We start from the raw sequence: 20,658 nt of genomic DNA on the forward strand, positions 1-20,658 counted from the left end.
AACTGAAAACACATGTAATATCATCAGGTGCCAAAGAGGAGGAAGATTTTGCTATCGACCGTCGCACCTGTTGTTGTCCCTCTGAACTGTTGAGAAATATGGAGTATATTCAAAAGAATTTATATGTTGAAAAACCATGGCTTGACCATTGATGGGAAACAATAGGTTGTATTTGCAAACAAATTCATTATAATGACCCAAGACAGAGGTAACAGTCTTATATGACAAATATCGACATATTCATCAGAAGCTTGCTTCCGTTTTAGTAGTGATGGTATTCAGAAAATGTTCTTGAGTACTACAGCAGTTTGGAAACATATATACCATGAGCAGGTGATTGTGGATTGATTATTACTAATGAAAAATTACAGTTTTCCAGTTTGATACCAAATTATGTGGTTTGTTGGGTATTGCAACTATAGTAAGCTTATATCTAAGTATGAAGCAGATCCTGCAGACTGTAGTGCTTTTATTTTAGAGTTCACTGGGGTAAATCGAGTTAACATGTAGAATACCAGGATGTTTTTATTTACCTGTTGCAATAGCTCTAGCAAGATATTTCTAAAATACGGAACATGAAGTTGAATTTAAATATTTTGTTCAAAGTTAACAAAGAGAGGAAATAAATATATATATATTAGTTGATAAAAGGAAGAAAACAAATGCATATTTCAATTTGAAGAAGCCAACACTATGGAAACTAAACTCAGATATGCCTTGAGAGTTCTTTCTCTACCAATTTCTCCTTCTTCCTTGCAAAGTGATCATTTGCAACAGAGAAACAAACGAGATTTGGCTCCTTCCATATTATCTCTGAGCCATGTCCTTGCAGGTCTCATGGTAACTTTGAGACTACTGTCTGCAGAACAGGACCAAAGTGAATCTTCTGATATTGTCAATTGGTGCGTAGTTATGATGTGTTCCCTAAGTGGATTGATGTCCTCTATAATTTTGCTTGCCTGTGGATATCAAAATTCAGGAGATAATCGATGGAACAAAATGAAGGAGCCATCTTTGTTCTTGCGTTTATGTTTCTTATGGATTTTTGGACTAGCTGATCTGCTTCACTTCAGTGTAAACCTGCTTGTGTATATAGAGTGCATAGGCCAGATGGAACAAATCACGCACGTTTCCTTCTCTATCTTTACAAGCATTATTATGATATTGTTTGTAATACTTCAGATGGTATTGATTACCTATTACCGGTACTCTTTATTCAAAATTTCAAGATTTGTAAATATTTCTGTTGTATGCATTCTTTTGGCAAATTTCTCTATTTGGTACAACACTGTAATTAACAATATAACAACTGGTCACCGAATATCTGAGTACAGAAACGCTTCATGTTTTTATAATTCCTATATACATAACAATCTAAGCAGGAAAATAGCACCCTTTCTCCTGCCTCCAAGAGTTGAGTTTGGTATCTTAGCATCAATTTTCCTTATATCAATTTGGCATAAATCGTTGAAAATGACTGCCAATTCAGACAGACATTCTCAGTCGAGGTACCACCATGAAGCTATAAACTGGAACGAAGACGATGAAACACAAGTTAATGCCAGTTTCAGAACAGAAACAAGTGCTCATACAGCTGGAACAAAAGCCATTGCACCCATACTAGGAATCCTGTTAAACATGCCAATATGTTTGTCAATGTTACTATCTGCTGTGATTTACAAGTGGACAAATGAATCTGTAATTATAATAATGGACTATACAGAAGCCTTCAGTGCAATATGTACGTGTGTGTTGGTCTGTATTTGTACTCACGTGATGCAAAAATATTGCAACGATTCACAGATGCCTTTGACTGCCAATGAATACATTTTGATTCTAAGTTCCTCGGGAACAATGGCTTTCTTCACAATTGGCCTCATTGCTGGACTTTCCGGTCGAACTTTGACCAAATCAATAATCGTCAGTCGGTTATTTGGTATGCTAGAAACATATCTACAAACGCATCTGTTCATAATAACGCGCCGGTTTAAAACACAAGGGAGGTCGTTAAGAACTATTTCTTTCTGTGGAACCATTCTGGTCATAACAAATTCTATGTACTGGGTTTTAAATTCCTACAATCGTGGTATTTTCTCTGTGACTCGATTTGGATATTTCAACGACAAAGGTTTCATCAGATCTACGCTGATTCCATTACTTACATTTTACAGGTTTTTCTCTGCGATGCATGCTTATTCTATGTACTACAGAAATAAACATTGATATGTGTTTTGTGTTATTTATACTAAAGTAAAGGTTTTGAAATTATCTATATATTAAAAAAATGGGCATAGTTACCTTAAAGTTTGTTATTTCGTACATTGCTTATTAGCTTTAGGGATGCTAGAATTTTTTCTTGTTTAAACACAGGTTATTGAAAGAAAACTGTCAATATACATGTATCAGTGTTCTCCCAACTTTTTACCACTGAGCAGGACAGCATGAATATCTTGATTCTTATACAACAAAATACCTCATATAAGTTGCTGTCCTTTAAAAAAGGACTGCAATACGTGGACCATATGTATGTTTTTTAAACTGAAATTCAATTAAGAAAATTTCTAGGTGTAGGGATATTCATGTAGGTTTGTTCACTTTTTCTACAATGATCTTCCTACTTATAAGTTATAACTGATTGTGGTCTCAAAGCAATATTGTGAAATTTTATCTCCGATTAGCGACCTTTATAGATTTGTCAGTTTAAAAAATCGCGGGTTATTTTTGATGGTTCACGAGTAGCACAGCTCTGTAGTACGCTGATTTTTTTTGTCGGAGCGCCCCCCCCCCCTCGTTGCTACAGCTAGACCTATACCTATGTCAACTGATATTTAGATTTTTGAAATATTGGATTATTTTGCGAGCCTTGATGCACAAAACTAATGCCGGTAAAACTTGCTCTATCTTTTAAAAGCTATCTCTATTTGTTGAGTGACGTTTTTTCATTCAAGTTGTTTTAAAAGTTACATATGTATCTACTCTATACTGTAATTCCTTAAAATGCTTACACCATAGAATCAATGTTTAGATTGTATATAAAAGTATATGTAAAAGACAGAAAATCAGATCTGGCAATGAATATGTAAATGCGATATGCAAATTTAAAAGCGCGATTTGCCAGTGAATGGCATATTTTAATTCAAAGAGGGCGAATTATTCTACGGGCAAGTTATCTAAGGTGCGAACTCTCTAGCATTTTCGCGCATGCGTAGCCTGTCGTTTGCCCAGGGCATCCGGTTTAACCTCGCTTATATATTTTACTGCGTGGACCTCACGGTCCCCGCAATAACTCAAGACTTGTATATTTCACTTGTATCACTTTTTAAAATTTATATTTCTATGTACTATTTCAATTGCATCATATGTACTTATGTTAATTAATAAGTAAGTTGATAAAACTTTAATTGTTTTCAAACCTAATGATTAACTCAATAAATGATGCCAAGGTAGTACCTGAGTTAAGGACAGAAGAGACGTTCCTTAATAATAGATAAATTTTTCTAAGAGTTTGTCATTGAAGTATTGCTACTTAAACATGTTTACTCACAAAATATTGAGGTACCTTACCAGGCATTTCTGCAAGATATCAAGGGTAGTTTTTCTTATATAATCCTTTAGGGAAGAAAAATAATTTTCCAATTTCAAATGTTTAAGTGTTTGGAGTTTTTGAAAACGTTTAGAAACTGGGAAAGAAATCAGAATGTCATTAAATTTTGAATATTTTTCATACATTACAAAGATATACAAAACAAATTTTTAGGACCGTCTCGTCTGACCTTAAATGGACTTTTCTACAAATCCAAAGAGTCAGACACTGGATTGACAAAAAATTGTAAATAAGTCAGGTCATATGTAAGCTTATATAAAAAATTAATATACCTTGCTACGGAAACCCAGTAAGGACTTATCAAAAAAATTGAATTCGAACTGTCGAATTTGTTAGAACGATTTTAATTCGTTACAACAATTTCTTTGAATTTGCAAATATGTTGATTTGTTTTAACGAATCCAAAAAATTTTTATAACAAATTATATTCGTTAAAAGAAATCCTAAGACTTGATATAACGTAGTATTTAATTTGTTAAACCGAATTTCATAAATTGTTACATCGAATTCATATATATTTTTTTTATAATCTCTGATTTTTAAATTTGATCAAACAAATTTTATTTCTCATTACAAATTATAGAATGTTAGTAAACAAATTCATTTTTATATATTATGGAACAATTTTTTTTAATTCTTTGTAATGATTTCAATTAATTTGTTATAACTTATTAAATTTGTTATAAGGAATCAAAAGAAACTGTTACAATGAACTGAATTCGTTATGAAAAATTCGACAAATTGTTCTATCGAATTCAAAAATATTTTTGATGGGTCCTACATGTAAATGGCCTTCCGCACTAAGCTTTATAAATAGTTCAAATATATACATTGTATACACTTGATAAAGAATGAATGTAAATAAAAGTACAAGTGAATTGGATTTTTAAATACGAAATTTATTCATGATTTTTTATTATGCGTGGCGTCATCTTTGAAAACTTATATATATATATATATATATATATATATATATATATATATAGAAAGCACAAAGAAATTCACTTTTACATGGATACCCACTTCCGCCCCAGCTGGGGGTTGAACTCTCGACCTTCGAAATCTGTCTCCTAGCAGTACAGGAACAGCGCGCTAGACCGCTCGGCTATCTAGGCAAGTTATAAAACTTGCTTTCGATGCCGATGGAATTCTCGCAGCGCTGCCCTACACTACACGGTCAATGAGAATAGATGTGAGATACAGTTATTTGGACATTAGTTTTAACAGAGGATTGTTACCAATACATGTTGTAATGAAATTAATTATTATTTTATAAAGCACATTTTAATAACTGTATCTCACTTCTATTCTTATATATATATATATATCAGGGCTGATGTCCGCAACCTGAGTAAAAACTATCAAATCATTGATAGGACTTTACACGCACGGCCTTGGTTTGAATTCCTTCTTACATTATTGATAAGAATAGCTAAGTAACTGTATGCCTGTGCCATGAGATGGGAATTGTTATTTATCATCTCTTTGCGTGAGTATTTCGAGCGTTTTCGCTTACATGATACAAATGAGTGTTGCAAAAAAAGTGCATCAAATGGCTCATAATTCAAAATCATATAGTAGAAAACATAATGTGGATGAATAATTATTATTCTTTTTTTCCTATTATTTTGGTTTATATATCGACTCCTGTCTAAGGGTTCATAATAATGATAACAACAACTCCTATTTATACATGTATTCTATTTTACCTATTTTGATGTGTAAACGATCTCTCTTCGACATTTAATATTTAGCATATAAATAAATCACCAGTTAATCTTTACCATATTTTCAAACACTATTTGTTCTTTAAAAATGGCATGTTTTATTGGATTTTTGAAAATTATAATCTTTAGTTATCATCAGATTTATAGATTTTTTTTAATTTGACAATACATCTCTTTATATTTGTATGCACCGCCAAAATCTCTAACTAAAGTAAACTTAAAGACAGAACCCCAAGAGGTCTTTTGCTCACAAGTATTTGTAAAGGGGTGGATCTAAGTTTTATATTAAACTCAATTTCATTTACCCGGTATATCAATAATACACCTATTTATTCCATATTGTATGTTTCATAATATATACAATTAAAAACACACTGCTACACTATTTATAGAGTATGTGTAAACGACCGTTCGACATGGAATAGTCACCCCTTTTATTCCGTTTTCAAACACTATTTGTTCTCAAAATGTCATGTTTTATCGGGTTTTTGAAAATTATAATCTTTAGTTATCATCAGATTTTTAGATTTTTGAAATTTAGTTAACAATCATTTGAAATTTTGATTGAATACGTACTCAGAAAAATAGAAAATTCAAATATATATCTAATAATATTTCATTCCATGATGATGGTGATTAATTACTAGATTTCGTAAGTAAATAGCACATCTAAATGTTATTATTATGGTTATGAAGATTCATTTAGATTCTATCTGTCATCTATGGTATTTTTGGAAAACAAAATTTTATGTCTATCAATGATATTATCTCGGCCGACTTTTTTTTTGCGCGGTGGGAGGGGGGATGAAAACAAATAAATGCAATAAAAGGTTGATAATTTAGGTAATATCCAACAATTATTTTATCTGTAATCCAAAACTAGAACTACAGCTGTATCACATTTTCACAACTTGAACGTGTTTGTTCCACTCTTGTTTTGTAATGTTTAATGAAGTTCTGAGCTCAAATACTGTTCGCTATCTCCACTTTTCATTAATACAAATGATGTCAGGATTCTTGTCAGGGTGCCGAATATTATCTCATAAACAGGAGTTTCTAAATGTTTTTAATGAAATATCGGAATCAAAGCGAAGGAGAGAGAGAGAGAGAGAAAGAACTTACAAAAACGCAGAGTATTTTTGCAAAGATTATTAATGCATGCTCTCCACCATTTCTTTTTATTTAGTACCTCCACATTTTCAGTCCACTCCCCTTTGTGCGCGATATACATGATATAACAGGGTTTGTTTTATTTGAAACTTAAAGCTAAAAATGGCGTATCTGAGCTTAAAAAAAATATAAATACGAAATTGAGTGTAGATTTAGACGATATTTGTGATTTACGTTCGAATTCAAATTTTCACCGATATTGAATTAAAATATCACAGAAAACCTTTTGAATTTTAGTTAGTCTTAACTTATCAAAAGTACGCCATATATGAATGATTGTTTAACTGTTTTTTTTTTTATATTTAAATTTAAAATTTTAATGATCATGAGTAATACACATTCGACCTTGATAAGTTCTTAACTCTATGCATATATGTTGCAAGAAAACATACTGTCATGTATAAGAAGGCAAAAGAAGGCAAACTAAATATAAACAGAATTCAGGTCCTTTATCATTAATTCAAAACCAGTTAATTTTATCTTTAAATAGTTTGCTGCACTGTTGAATGTAATTGTTGAATGAAAAAGAGCTTTAAAAATAGGATTCTAACTAAATGCGATTTTGAAAATTTTGTCATAGACAATAGCGTTCTAAGTTTATTATCAAGTTTGCGAAATGCACCTAATAACTGTTATCATCTATGGTATTGTGTGGGATGATACATGTAGATCAGAGTGTTGAATATTTTTCGGTTCATTTTGAGGAACAGGAGTGGACAATTTCGCAGTAATTTTTAGCATATGATACCTGTTTATACTGGGGACTTTGAATTATAATGCAATTAATTGTTTTGAGGAGTGTACATGTGCAATGACAAGGAATTAGATTCTGAGGTGTCCCTCTTGACTTTGTGAGACAAACATAATTTTATTTGGTTGGATGCCTTTGGCAACTGCGATATCATTAGATAACAATCTGAATTTAAATGATAAAAGCTAATGGCATAGTAAAGATATTGACCAACAAAAGATCACTTATCATACTGCGACAGACGTTTATACATATATTGTGACATCATTAAGGACGATACATCAATTCTTCCGACCTCAATGATGATGCACCTTCTCTGAAAGAAAATTTCAAGCTACATTGTATAAAAGTATTAAAGTAAAGAAACATGGCTTTAATATGCAGAAGCAAATTTGTGGGTGACAATATAGCAACAATAGCAATAGAACACAAACAATTCCCCTGCATTAATACTTGTCAAGCAGGAAATAGTCGTAAATACCTCATACCTTCCTTTGTCATATTAAATTTTGATGATAAAGCTACTGGAGTCGTCCGACATCTCCAGGAGAATTGGACGAAAGACCTACTTAAGCGTGTTGCTTTGCAACTAGCTCATCTGGCTTTTAGTATTTTTTGCTTGTCATAGCTTTCAAAGTATTCAAACAACTTCAAAAATAAGTAGGTCTGAAATGCAGTTTTTGCACGATAATAAGAAATAATCATGTGTTTCTTTTGCACATTTATTTAATACCACCTTTTAAAATCCAAAGTCAATATGTCATGTTTTATTGCAGATGTGTTTGAATATGACAAAGTAGACTCTAGCACGTACTTCACTTGTACGAACAGCACAGAATGCCCTGCTACGTGTTTCTATCAAACGGAACATTCAATTTGCGGGGTAGAGGTCATCGATGGATACTCAGCACGAATCTGTGTCTGTGTTGGTAAGCAAATGTAACATACAAAAGATATCTAGGTCTCCATCACTTTGCAAACTAGGTAGTGTAGATCCCCCCTTTGATTTTCCCCTTTATTGACGTAGTCACTTTACCAAATCAATTTAACATTTATCATGGACAAGTCAAGCAATAAGTTTTAAAGCAATTTAGGGTTACTTTGAAGACCTAATTTTGATATTTCGAAGTAAACGTTCCCAAACTGTAGTTTGAGGAATGTGTCTGTCTGCTTCATAAATTTCGGATGTTGTCTATTTTAATTTTTCAAACCATGTGCGTACAGCTCTGCAGCTAAGACCTTTATTAACTTGCTTACAGCACACGAATGCTCCAAGAATTCAGACTGTATACGGCATCATTGCAATTCAGGATACAGCTCCATCTGTTCAACAACTACCAATAAGTGTGTGTGTCAATATACCTGCGCTCATAACTCTGACTGCAACAAATACTCTTGTCCACAAGGAGGCGACATAGTGTGCTCTGCAATCTATGGAACAACACACATATGCGCATGTCAGAGGACATGTGCTTCGCATTCTGAATGCGATAACCACGCATGTCCTGGAGGAAGGACTTCCGTTTGTTCGGGAGGTAGTTGCCAGTGCCACAAAGTCTGTAGAGCCGACTCTGAATGTCCTACCCAGGTCACGTGTTCAGCTGGCACTATGCCAAGATGTTCGACCTCGGCCAAACATACCTGCACCTGTGAGACACGTAAGTGAACATTTTTTCTCGGATATATAATAAAAAGCTATAAAGTTATTATATAAAGCGGTGAATATATGTCCATATTTGGCCCTTAGATGCATGAAAAACTGTCACACCTTTTCCCAATTTAACTGATTTAAAACAACATTCAACAGGTTCGGGCAGAAAAGTACATAAGTACTTGTACAAATCCAAAGAAAATGAAGCTTTGCACGCCTCAATGTAATATACTTTTAGAAAGCAACTATGTTCGAGACTGTACCTCATCTTCTGCTTGTTCCAAAAACTACTGTAACACAGGACTGGTACCGTACTGTTCATCACGTCACTGTGGCTGTACAGGTATATAAGTATTTTAAGGATTTAATCTGTAGAAAGAAAGATACACTATAGAACCGTTAAAATACACATAACAGTAATTGAAATATTCATTAAAATAAAGTGCATGATACAACATTGTATTCATTAAAGAATAATTTTGAAATCCAAACTTTCAGACTGTCTTACAAATAGTGATTGCCATCAATACTGTCAAAATGGATTTGAAAGGCGATGCGAAAGTCATAAATGTTTCTGCCGAAGTCTTTCATGCAAAGCCAACTCGGACTGTACCCCTCACACATGTGCATCAGGATATACTCCTATATGTTCACCTACTTCACACATGTGTACCTGTGGCCGTGTTTGTCAAAGCACTAACGACTGTTCTTCTACAAGATGTACAGGAAGTAATGCTATGTGCACGCCTGCGCAAAGGCATACAAAAACATGTACGTGTGAAACTACGTGTTCAAAAAGCAGTGACTGTTCGAACCATAAATGTTCCAATGGACTTCTCCCAGTTTGTGATTCTGCATCGTGTGTGTGCAGAAGTCACTGTACCAGTGATGCTTCTTGTCATTCTCTACTATGTGGCTCAGGAAAGCAACCATTTTGCTCTACAGCAGATGGCTCTGCTTGTATGTGCTTTGGTAAACTTCATTTTACAAAATATGCATTTCTTTTAAAGAAATTGTTGAAGTACATTACTGTATATGTATCCTGGACGTATTACTTAAAATGAAAGAATGCTCACCTAGAGGAGGTCAACCTCCTGCTTTGGAATGATTATGAGTCATAAAAAAGATTTGTATCGTTCAAAAATTGTGATATTTATATCATCTTTAAAACCTTTGATGTTTTGTAAAACATTCCACTTTGGAGTACTTTTATTATTGTTTTGTCTCAGTGGGGTCAAATTAAGTTTATTGACAAGAGTCATCTTAGAATTTTATATAGAACGGGTATATAGTCTATTTTTCAAAATTAAAATAGATTAACCATTTATTTTTCTTTTAAAATTGGTAGATTGGAAAACACACCAATTTTTATGACTCCAATTGATATAAATAGTCAAATGTTTTCAAGATAATTGACGAAATTACTTTTTGAAAAATAAATAACATTAATGAAAATTTTTTAAAAAAATTGTAAAATTGTACATACAATATATTGAACGGGGGTTGTGTTCGTCTTCTACATCCTCATTCTTGGAATCTTTTTTGTAGAATGCACAGCAGACTCACATTGTTCCCATCATGCATGTAACAGTGGATACCATTACAAGTGTAACAAAAACACTTGTACATGCCAGCATGATCCAAGTAAGCTGGTCATTTAGGCATTTAAATGAATGAAATCAAAAAAAAAGTTTTGCAGTTCGATATTTCTCTTTCATCAGCTGACGAAATACTATGTCAAGAGATATAACCTTTACTTATTCATTAAAAGGGGCATTATCATTCATTAGAGGTAACATCAAAAAATGATTTTATTACGTCCCTTGCTTAAATTTACTTCCTAGAATATTTAAATCAATACAAGAACCAGGTGGTGATAATCCTTTTTTAACATAATTATAATCATTCATATATAAAAAATTATGTCTCTAAGACTGTGTCTAACGTCTATAAAAACACATTTTAACTCAGTAAATGGCGGCTGGTCACCCTGGGGATCATGGGGTAGCTGTTCTACTTCCTGTTTAGCTGGACAACGTATACGTCACCGCAGTTGTAATCATCCCAGCCCTAAGTATGGCGGAGCACATTGTGTTGGAAATTCTCAAGAAAGTCAAACTTGTTCAAAGCCATGTCCAGGTAGATAAAGATTAATTCAGACTACTTTTGACAATTTGTAGATAGATATTTGCTTTTGCTAAAATAGAAATCTCTCTTTGCTGAATGAAATATCTCATACTCTTTGAGAGAGATATCTTTTTTCGTGAGAAGCACATGCATCTTTGTTTCTTGCATTATTTAATAATTATATATTTTCTTTGTGTTAAAGTTACTTCTAATTCTGAAAGTATGTCTTTCTCAGTAAAAGACGTACATGTAATTCTTTGAGTAACAGTGATTTTCCTTTCTATACATAATGCAATACATGTATCATATAAATATATTTGACTATAAAAACACATTATTTAATAAATGCATTCATTACACTTAAGTATAATACTTCTGTCAAAATTAAAGAGATCCTGTTTTCGGAAGAATTCGAAAACGGCATTTTTAATTGAAAAGAAATCTTTGTTTTCAGGAAAAAAACTTTTCAAACAGTCCATCATAAAAAAGAAAGATAAAAAGGTTTTTCTTTCTTTTTTGTAACTTTTGTCTTAAAAATAACTTGCAAAAAATCAAATATTGTAAAACTTATTGTTATATATGTAGTTGACGGGGGATGGTCCGTTTGGAATAATTGGTCGTCCTGTTCAAAGTCATGCGGAAAAGGATCGCAGACCCGTAGTAGACAGTGCACGAACCCAGCCCCTGCCAACGGAGGGACGAATTGTGGAGGATCTAATCAAGAAACTAAGGACTGCCAAGTTACACATTGTCCAGGTAACCTACAATAGCATGACCTGTATATTGATTTTACAAAGTACAGGCATGCACATGCAGTAGTAAATCCCAATGTCAAAAAATAGTACCTTCAAATTTGAAAAAGAAAACTTTTCTCTTTTCGATAGTGAATGGAGGATGGTCAGGGTGGGGCCGATGGGGTAGATGCTCTACTACGTGCGGTGCTGGGGCTCAAATACGGACCAGACATTGTAATCATCCCAGACCAGCATATGGCGGGAAAACGTGTACTGGCAGCAACCACGAGTCACGAAGTTGTTCCCAAGTTCCATGCCCAGGTAAGATAGATTCTGTCGTGAAATTAGCTGATGATTTTGATATACAAACACATGATTTGTTCTTACTTAAGTCAACGGAGGATGGACAAGCTGGGAGAGTTGGTCGACTTGCAGTGTATCATGTGGTGCAGGAATAGAATCTCGAGTCCGATCTTGTACACATCCAGCGCCATCCCACGGAGGAAAACCATGTACTGGAGATCTTAAAGAAACACAGACTTGCGTCCTAGCACCTTGTGCCCGTATGACATTTCCTTTAAATACGTTTTGTTTATCTTATAGGATAAAAATATACTGGACAAAAAAGCTAAGGATTATCAAATTAAATATGTTTTACAAATACTGTATCAAAGAAAACAGAATGCATTTTTAATTTTAGTATCATATTTTATATTTAAAAAGTGAATATTAAACACTGGATGTGATAAATTTGTTTGAACACACGCTACGAATTGTTCATTATGGTCATTTTAGAATTCGGCATGTTGGGGGTAGACCTGAAAATGAGATTTTTTTCAAAAGAGTCAAATTACGTCACTAAAATAATTACCAGTATTTTGTATGACCTCCCCGCGAGGCCCTGCAGCGCAGACCCATGCTGCCCATCAGCCGTCCAAGGCTAGCCTCAGGGATCTGTTGCCGTTCCTCCTGCAATGCTGTTTGAAGCTCCCTCGATTTTGAGGAAGTGCAAGACGAACTAAAACGCGTTGCTAAAGAATGTTCCAGGCATGTTCAATTAACTTCAAGTCTAGAAAACGACTTGGCGGGTCCGTACGCTAAGTTGTTTCACTTTCCGTGTACTCGTTTACGATTCGGACTCCATGAGGTCGAGCATTATCGTCCATTAAGATGAAATTCTCCCCCAGAGTACATGCAGTACGTCTAACAATAGGATGAAGAATATCATTTCAGTATTTTAAACCTGTAAAGTTCCTTCCATAATGTGCAGATCAGTTTTGCAGTAAATACTTATGCCTGCCCAAATCATCACCAAACCTCCATTTACTCTGTATTGCTCAGAAATGACACAATCAACATATCTTTTCTCATTTGCAATCCAAACAAGTCTTCTGTCATCATGGAAGTCAAAACAAAATCGCTACTCGTCTGAGAAGAGAGCAGAACACCAATGACGTTATTGCCAAATTTTTGTGTTTTGTTGCCCACTGTAGTCAATTTCTGCGGCACTCTACTTTTAATACAGGACGTACGGTTGGTCGGCAAGCCTTGAGCTTTGCTTTCTGAAGTCTGTTTCAAACTGTTTGAGCAAAAATCCGTCTGTCCTTTGCTCTCTGATGCCCAGTCCAAATAACGATCCTCACGGACTGCCGTACCCCTTGAACGTCCCGATTTTAGCCTTTTTTGACAATATTCTGCCTGTGAATATCCGTTTATTCCGTTTTGGGTGAGATAAAGTCTTTCTGCAACGTGACGTTGCGTTTTGCCAGCTTCGAGCATCTCTGCTGCCATTGAGTGTTCGTCCATACTCATATGCCTCCTCATAGCGTCTTATCACTAGTTCTGGCCAGATCTACTGAAATTTTCTTATGTTCACTAAAGAAAACCCTCTTTAATACTTCTATGCTTCCATTGTTCCACTTACTTTCTTTCTTGACCAATATGTCGCAAAACTCCTTAACCACGTCTGACTTAAGTATCGAATCGTATTAATGGCATGTTTTTAAAACTACTTAAGCCTTGTTGTCACATAAATTCATGGGTATGAAAATATTATTCTTGTGTAAAAATATGATCCTTAACTTATTTTGCCCACTGCTTAAGCGTTTAACACCAAAGTCTGTAAAAATTTGTTTCTTTTGATTAAACAGTCGGGCTCTTAATTTCCATGCCATTTTATCTATCATCAAATAATCGGAGCGCAAACTACATACTTGATTGATAGTTTTCCATAAAGGAATTATTAACAAGATAATAGTAAACTGATTAAATAAAGCTCTAAATAAGTTTTTAGATGCAAACAAAAAATAGTAATCAGTACAAATTCTTTAATTACCAGCATTCTCTTTTCCTCTTTATCATTTTCAAATAAAAAGATTTTGGCTTCATTTTATCAAAGACTTACTAACAAGGATTAGTTTTTTTTCCCTGTATGTAGGTTCATGTAAAGATAGCAGTGCTCAGTGTGGGTTGTTGAAGGACGTTTTCTGTGCTCCAGATAACACGGACGGCCAAAATGTTTGTCCAAGCACCTGCGGACTATGTCGTAAGAAGCAAATCCGTAAACTGCTGATAAAGAGTTAATTATTATATCAATGCAGTCATCTTTTATTAATTTGAGTTTATTTAAACTGAAGCGGTGGATGGTGTTTGGGGGACCTGGGCAAAATGGTCTGTGTGCACTTTGACCTGCGGGGGAGGGGTCAAATTAAGATCACGTCTTTGCAATAACCCACCTCCCTCCCATGGCGGACTGATTTGTAGCGGATCTGCACAGGACGTAGCTGACTGCAACACTCAACAATGCCAAGGTGATGAGATATATTATAGGATTTGCGATATGGTTATCCTATGAGCAGGACAGTTCCTAATGATAATAATTCGTAAAGAACAAACTGACTTTAACAGTGGATTGCTAATCATAAGAAATTTGTAAATGTTTCAGTTTTATGTCGTTTATATATGGAACGTTTTAGATCTGTTTAAAACATTTAATATACAAGCCGAAAAAAAAACTAACAAATCATTAAAGAAATAAATATTGGTCAGCAGAAAATCTTTTTGAAATTTTATTTCATCTTTTTGCATGTACTTATTTAATATGTACATGTTACAAGAAACTATAGGAATAATCCATCATCAATATTCTTTCTAAGTTGACCGATTGTCATGTACTTGTACTTGTTTTTCTTAAAGAAGAAAAGGAATTATACAATTAACAATATACATAATAGTTGACGGGTCATGGGCGGTCTGGGGAGATTGGACATCATGCACTATATCCTGTGGCGGAGGATCACAATACAGGTTTCGGTCCTGTTCTAATCCCTCGCCTTCCGGTGGAGGTAGAGATTGTGTTGGTAGCTTACATGATGTGCAGTCGTGTTCACAGACACCATGTCCAGGTAACCTTTCACAGATATTTAGTTTGCCTCCTATATAGTATATTCTAATTTTTATAACAATGTAAAGAAAATTCTGAAATGATAAGAGATTAAAACAAAACAACTAAGAAAAGTAAATTCATGTTTTTGGCCGGTTCAACAAAGTCTGAAAACGTTATGGAGCAGCTAAAAATACAAAACGTTTTACAAAACTTTTACAGGTATATTTGTCCCAGAACTATGGGCCTACTTAATGCATCGGTAACGCGGCAAACGTATATGACTTTGGCTTATCACTTTGGAGTGATTATATAATATATAACTATTATAATATAAAATATACAAATATAGACCTCCTTGGACTTTAGTTTGCAATCACTTTATTGTTATATATAGAAATCAATGTCAAACAGTATTCTCCTCAGATTTCCGTATGATATTATTTTTTTCGGTCAGTATAACTTACCCAAGTGATTTGGATCTGAATATAGACATATACTGGTCCGTAAAACACTGAGTGTAAAACATAATTTTCTTACTGACCTTCACAAGCTTTTTTCTTCTTCTAGTAACACAAATTTCAACAATATCCTGAATGCCAGATTTATGTACTATAAGATTTTAGAGTTGCCAGTTGGCTTTTAGTTTGACAATTTTCCTGCACATTTTATACACAAAAATCACAATAATTGTGTCATCATTTATTCTGTTCATGCAGGTAGAAAATTTCATCTCATTCTCTACAATATCCCGGAGGACAAACTTACAAGCCTTATCATTATATATAATTAAAATATTGTGTTGTGGTTAAATGGTATTATGTTGAACTTCCCTTAATTTATGAGTTTGTATCAAGAAATGATCAGACTGATATAGGTTAGAAAAAATGGTAACAAATATCTCAGCAATATAAAAAGTAAGAACTAATAGATGATTTTATTGAAATTACGAAAAGTGTAATTATTATCAAGGGATCTGCAGTTGTAACAACTTATGCCATAAACCAACGTTTGCTACTGTTGACATTATTATTTTTTTAATAAATAGAAAAAAATTAAAATGCACGAAAAACAAATTTACTGAAAGTGTCCATTTTTTAGTGGACGGAGGCTGGTCGTCTTGGACGGACTGGTCGTCCTGTAGTGTTACCTGTGGATCCGGCCAAGAAACTCGAACACGCACCTGTAACAGTCCGGTTCCTTTATATGGCGGCAGGTCATGTGTTGGAAACGTCACAGAGATGCGCCCTTGTAACAAATCTGTGTGCCCCTGTAAGTTCAACTCATCATAGCAAAACGTAGATCATTTTCTGATAAAAACTTGAAGTAAGATTCGCATTACGTAAAAAAAAAAGAAATGCAAGGAAAAATATGACTTAAAGCATAATAGCTGGTAAAACTTTTATTAGATAGTTTGGCTAAAGAAATGAGGAAAAGTGTTAAATGTAGCAATTATCATGTTTGCGATTAACATATCTAGTCCATTACAAAAAATTATACTTCTTCAAAATAATACCTATTTTCAAGAGAGTTAGCATTCACTTTTCTTTAGATGTTTGTAAAGACCTGTCTCCCGACTGCCAGACGTTCAAATCTATGTTCTGTTCTCCTGCTCATCCTTCCGGTTTCCAACTCTGTCCAATCACGTGTGGAACATGTAGTAGGATTCTATATGATTTAATTTTACAGTTCCTTTTATAAGACTGAAATTTTAGAATAAATAAATATTTTTCACTATACTGTTTGTTTTTCCGCGCCTTTGCTTTCCGTCTTTAAATTTTTCTTTAAATGTTTGTTGTTTTCCAAAAATCTTTTCCGGGTAACTTTTAATGTATTTTTACAGGAGTTGACGGTGGTTGGTCCGATTGGTCTTCTTGGAACGTATGTAGTGTATCATGTGGAAACGGCACCAAAACACGTTCCCGTCAGTGTTCTAATCCTGTGCCTGCTTTTGGAGGAAGTGACTGTAATGGGACATCAAAGGAAATAGACAATTGTATCCAACTGCCATGTCCAAGTAAGTTTCATTGGTAAAAATAATTTGAATAAAACGTAAAAAATAACATATGCAAGAGGAGTGTTATTGAAACAAATCAATGCATTGTAAATTACAAATAAGAAGGGAAAAAGAAAAGAGAAATCTACGTCGAAAACATATAATTTGTCACTAAAGTTATTGAGATCTGACCTTTCCAATGTCTTCCTGTCTGTCATTATCTTTTATTCACAACTTTAAAACATTGAAAATATGTTTGCTAGATATTAAACTGTAAAATCTATAAATTAGGACGGAAGTTCATCATTTGAAAAATACCTTTTACATCGATTATCAACTGCAAATCAAATTGTTTTCCAGTTGATGGAGTTTGGTCAGACTGGACGAGTTGGTCGTCGTGTTCTTTGACTTGTGGAGCTGGAGTACAGACACGTGACCGACAATGTGACAATCCAGCGCCCTCTCACGACGGACAGTTCTGTCCTGGGGATCCTTATAGTATCCAAAGTTGTACCGAAATGGAATGTCCTGGTAAGGTCTAGTAATATTACGTACATTGTATGAAAAACTTAAAGTTTGATTCTGATTTGGTTGTAGAGATGAAAAAGAAAAATCTGCATGCCCTGAAAACTAATTGCAGTGTTTGTACATTACTATAGAAGAGTATCTGAAGTAGTTCTAGGTATATTTAAAAGAGCACTTTGATTGCAAGATGCAGTATATTTCTCTTCCAGTATAATACATGTGAATGATTTAAGATATTTTGGGTTTTTTCTCTGTATGTCTGTCAAGATGTCTGTCTCGCTGTAAAAACTTGGAACTTGGTCATTTCTCTTAAACGGATTATTTCAGAATGTTAATGACAATACCTACCTTTTGGTACCAGCTCTTTAGTCTTCATAACTTAATCGTTGGATTTGTTTTTTATTTGATCTTTGAACACCGATATATTTTTATTTAATGAAGTTAGCCTTGGAGAATGACCTACTCTCTAAACATTCAAGGTTATCTATGAGCTCATTGAGCTGACATACGGAGACATTCGTTTCACATCTTTTTTCCTATAATTTGATCAATCTCAAGTTAATTTCAACTTTCATGTATGTCCCCGGTTATAGTTGACGGGGGCTGGAGCGACTGGACGGGGTGGTCGCCCTGTAGTGTCACGTGTGGTGCAGGAGTAAACACTCGAACACGTGCATGCACGCAACCTGTTCCCATGCATGGTGGTTTGAACTGCACTGGAGCAGATACAGAAACTCATCCATGCAATAAGTCAGACTGCCCAGGTAAGATTTGTTGATCAGTACTATAGATACATGTTGCTTTGTTACATGTAAATATCTTTAAGTTTAGTTCATATTAATTTGATAAATGGATGAAAAATGAACATGTATCGTACCTTTCAAAAAATAATCCAAGAGGAACTATGTATTGTAAATGTATTGATCATTTACTTTCATGAAGATAATTACTCTTTACCCAGTCGTTTGTGAAGACCATGATCCTGGGTGTCCAGTGTTTGCCAAGTACACAAATATGTGCGCCCCGGATAATCCACAAGGTCCCATTACCTGTCCCAAAACCTGTGGTATATGTGGTAGGTAATGCATAAACTCCATACATGTATGTTATTTCTTTACATTACTTGAAATATATTTTAGACTTAAAATCTGTTGGAACTTGATAAAATTAATGAGTTTATACATGTATTTTGTGCTTTTCTTAAGCCTATATCATTACAAAATTCTGCTCACTCGTCGAGAGAAAGATTTCTTAGACATTTGCACGAACAATGGTTTATTTCAGTAGGCTATAAAAACTACCAATTTTTATTTTATATCTCATGTGGCCCTTTCTTCTTGATACATGTAATTATGTGTAAGTGATGTCGATCAGCTTGTAATTTAATAAGTGTTTACACTGATCAGAACGTTCTTTATACATTTGTAGTTGTTGATGGTGGTTGGAGTTCATGGGGACCGTGGTCTGCATGTAGCGCCACCTGTGGTGACATGATTGCTAGGAGCCGGAAACGACAGTGTGATAATCCGTTGCCCGGCAATGGAGGGAAAGATTGCGATGGGAAGTCATTTGAGTTAGGGTTGTGTAACGTTACAGCCTGTCCAGCAGGTGCGTTATCAAATGTTTCATTGTGTCCGCTTTTGATAATTATTTCCTCATGGCTCTGTTTTTTGAGTCTTATGTCCTGTTATATGCAGTTAAGAGTTATTGCTCCAAATCTTTTAAATGTGTAAAAGGTCTATATTTTAAACAGGCAAATTGAACCTTTTCTGCATAGATGAAAAAATACTGGGAAAAAGTTACTTTTGTTCAGGTTTCCAAATCGTGTTTTGTAATAACTTTTCATATGATTATATCTTTCTAGCTGAAAATATTTCATCAGAAAGAAAATACATCAAGCTTTATTTCAGAATAGCGAAAACTTTAGGATATTTTAGGTTTTTTCTGAATATTGTTATAAAAGACTGGTACAAATGCATTAACAATTATAACAAACGTATCATTTGCTATAGGAAAACCATGTCCCACCTGTGATGAGAATCTCTCGTGTAGCTGGGATTCTATCTGTGATGTCTCAGAAACCTGTATGATTAGGTCCTACACTGGATACAATTTTACTGTACACTGCTCTAAGGTGGGAGACAGTCATATGCATTGAGAATAGATATGTAGAAATACTTGTTTATAAATCATGAAGGAAATCGTAGAGTGTATACTTGAATCACTGAATCTGGCTTATCCAAACCAGATATAATACATCATTATCATTGCTGAATCACTTCTGTAAAGGGAATTTCAATTTTTGTGAATAAATTTCATTAAGGTTTACACCAAAAGCTCTATTTGAATTTGAATAAAATGTTTTATATAAATGTAATCAAATAGACTAAGATTACTGTTAAGTTTGGAAATGAACATTCTAACTCAATATTCTAAATAATTAGGTTTCATTGAGATGAAAGTATCCATTCTGGGGTTTTTTTTCTGAATATGTTATAGGTTGAGGATTGTTCATTTGAGAGGGATGTCCTTTCTACGGGGGAGATATACTGTTGTGACGATAGAGCATGCCTTCGTACTGTACTCGGAGTTTAAGGAAGATTTTGCAGCTTTGTTTATTTGTCAAGTGAAATAAAATGATTGACTGATAGCAAGTCTCTTCTCATTTTGATAAAACCTATTGCTTGGTGCATAATAGAATTTATGCTTATTGAGAGCTATGTTTTCACACAAATCACACGAGGAACACCTGATTTTTGTCATTTACAAAAGTATTATGTTTTATCTTAAATTAGTCATTAATGGGATTATAGGGCATAAGGATCTTTTTAAACATCATTGGAGTTATTACATCTATTCTAAACTTTTTATTTCTGTTTGAACTGATTTCCTGTCCTCAGATTGTATATACTTTATATTCATTCCTTTTAATACGTTTTCCTCTCATCATTTTTTGTATGTTTGGAACCCATACAAAAAGCTTTTTTACTC

General features: G+C 34.1%; 1 protein-coding gene across 1 annotated transcript; it reads left to right on the forward strand.

The window, feature by feature from the left end:
* Positions 1-1,473: 1,473 nt before the first annotated feature.
* LOC134239757 (SCO-spondin-like) lies at positions 1,474-20,286 on the forward strand. The gene is made up of 22 exons (XM_062721911.1): positions 1,474-1,741; positions 8,029-8,181; positions 8,512-8,910; positions 9,142-9,246; positions 9,402-9,875; positions 10,452-10,547; positions 10,875-11,042; positions 11,616-11,786; positions 11,915-12,085; positions 12,157-12,327; positions 14,202-14,309; positions 14,401-14,574; positions 14,998-15,168; positions 16,248-16,418; positions 16,699-16,806; positions 16,990-17,163; positions 17,503-17,673; positions 18,261-18,431; positions 18,629-18,742; positions 19,096-19,275; positions 19,680-19,801; positions 20,167-20,286. Exons 1-22 carry the CDS (start codon positions 1,474-1,476, stop codon positions 20,260-20,262), a joined length of 3,936 nt encoding a protein of 1,311 aa, XP_062577895.1. The 3' UTR covers positions 20,263-20,286.
* The last annotated feature ends 372 nt before the right edge of the window (positions 20,287-20,658 follow it).

Source organism: Saccostrea cucullata, unplaced genomic scaffold (genome assembly GCF_032062105.1).
Source record: "Saccostrea cucullata isolate Sc308-1 unplaced genomic scaffold, CSIRO_AGI_Scuc_v1 ctg1081, whole genome shotgun sequence".
NCBI lineage: Eukaryota > Metazoa > Mollusca > Bivalvia > Ostreida > Ostreidae > Saccostrea > Saccostrea cuccullata.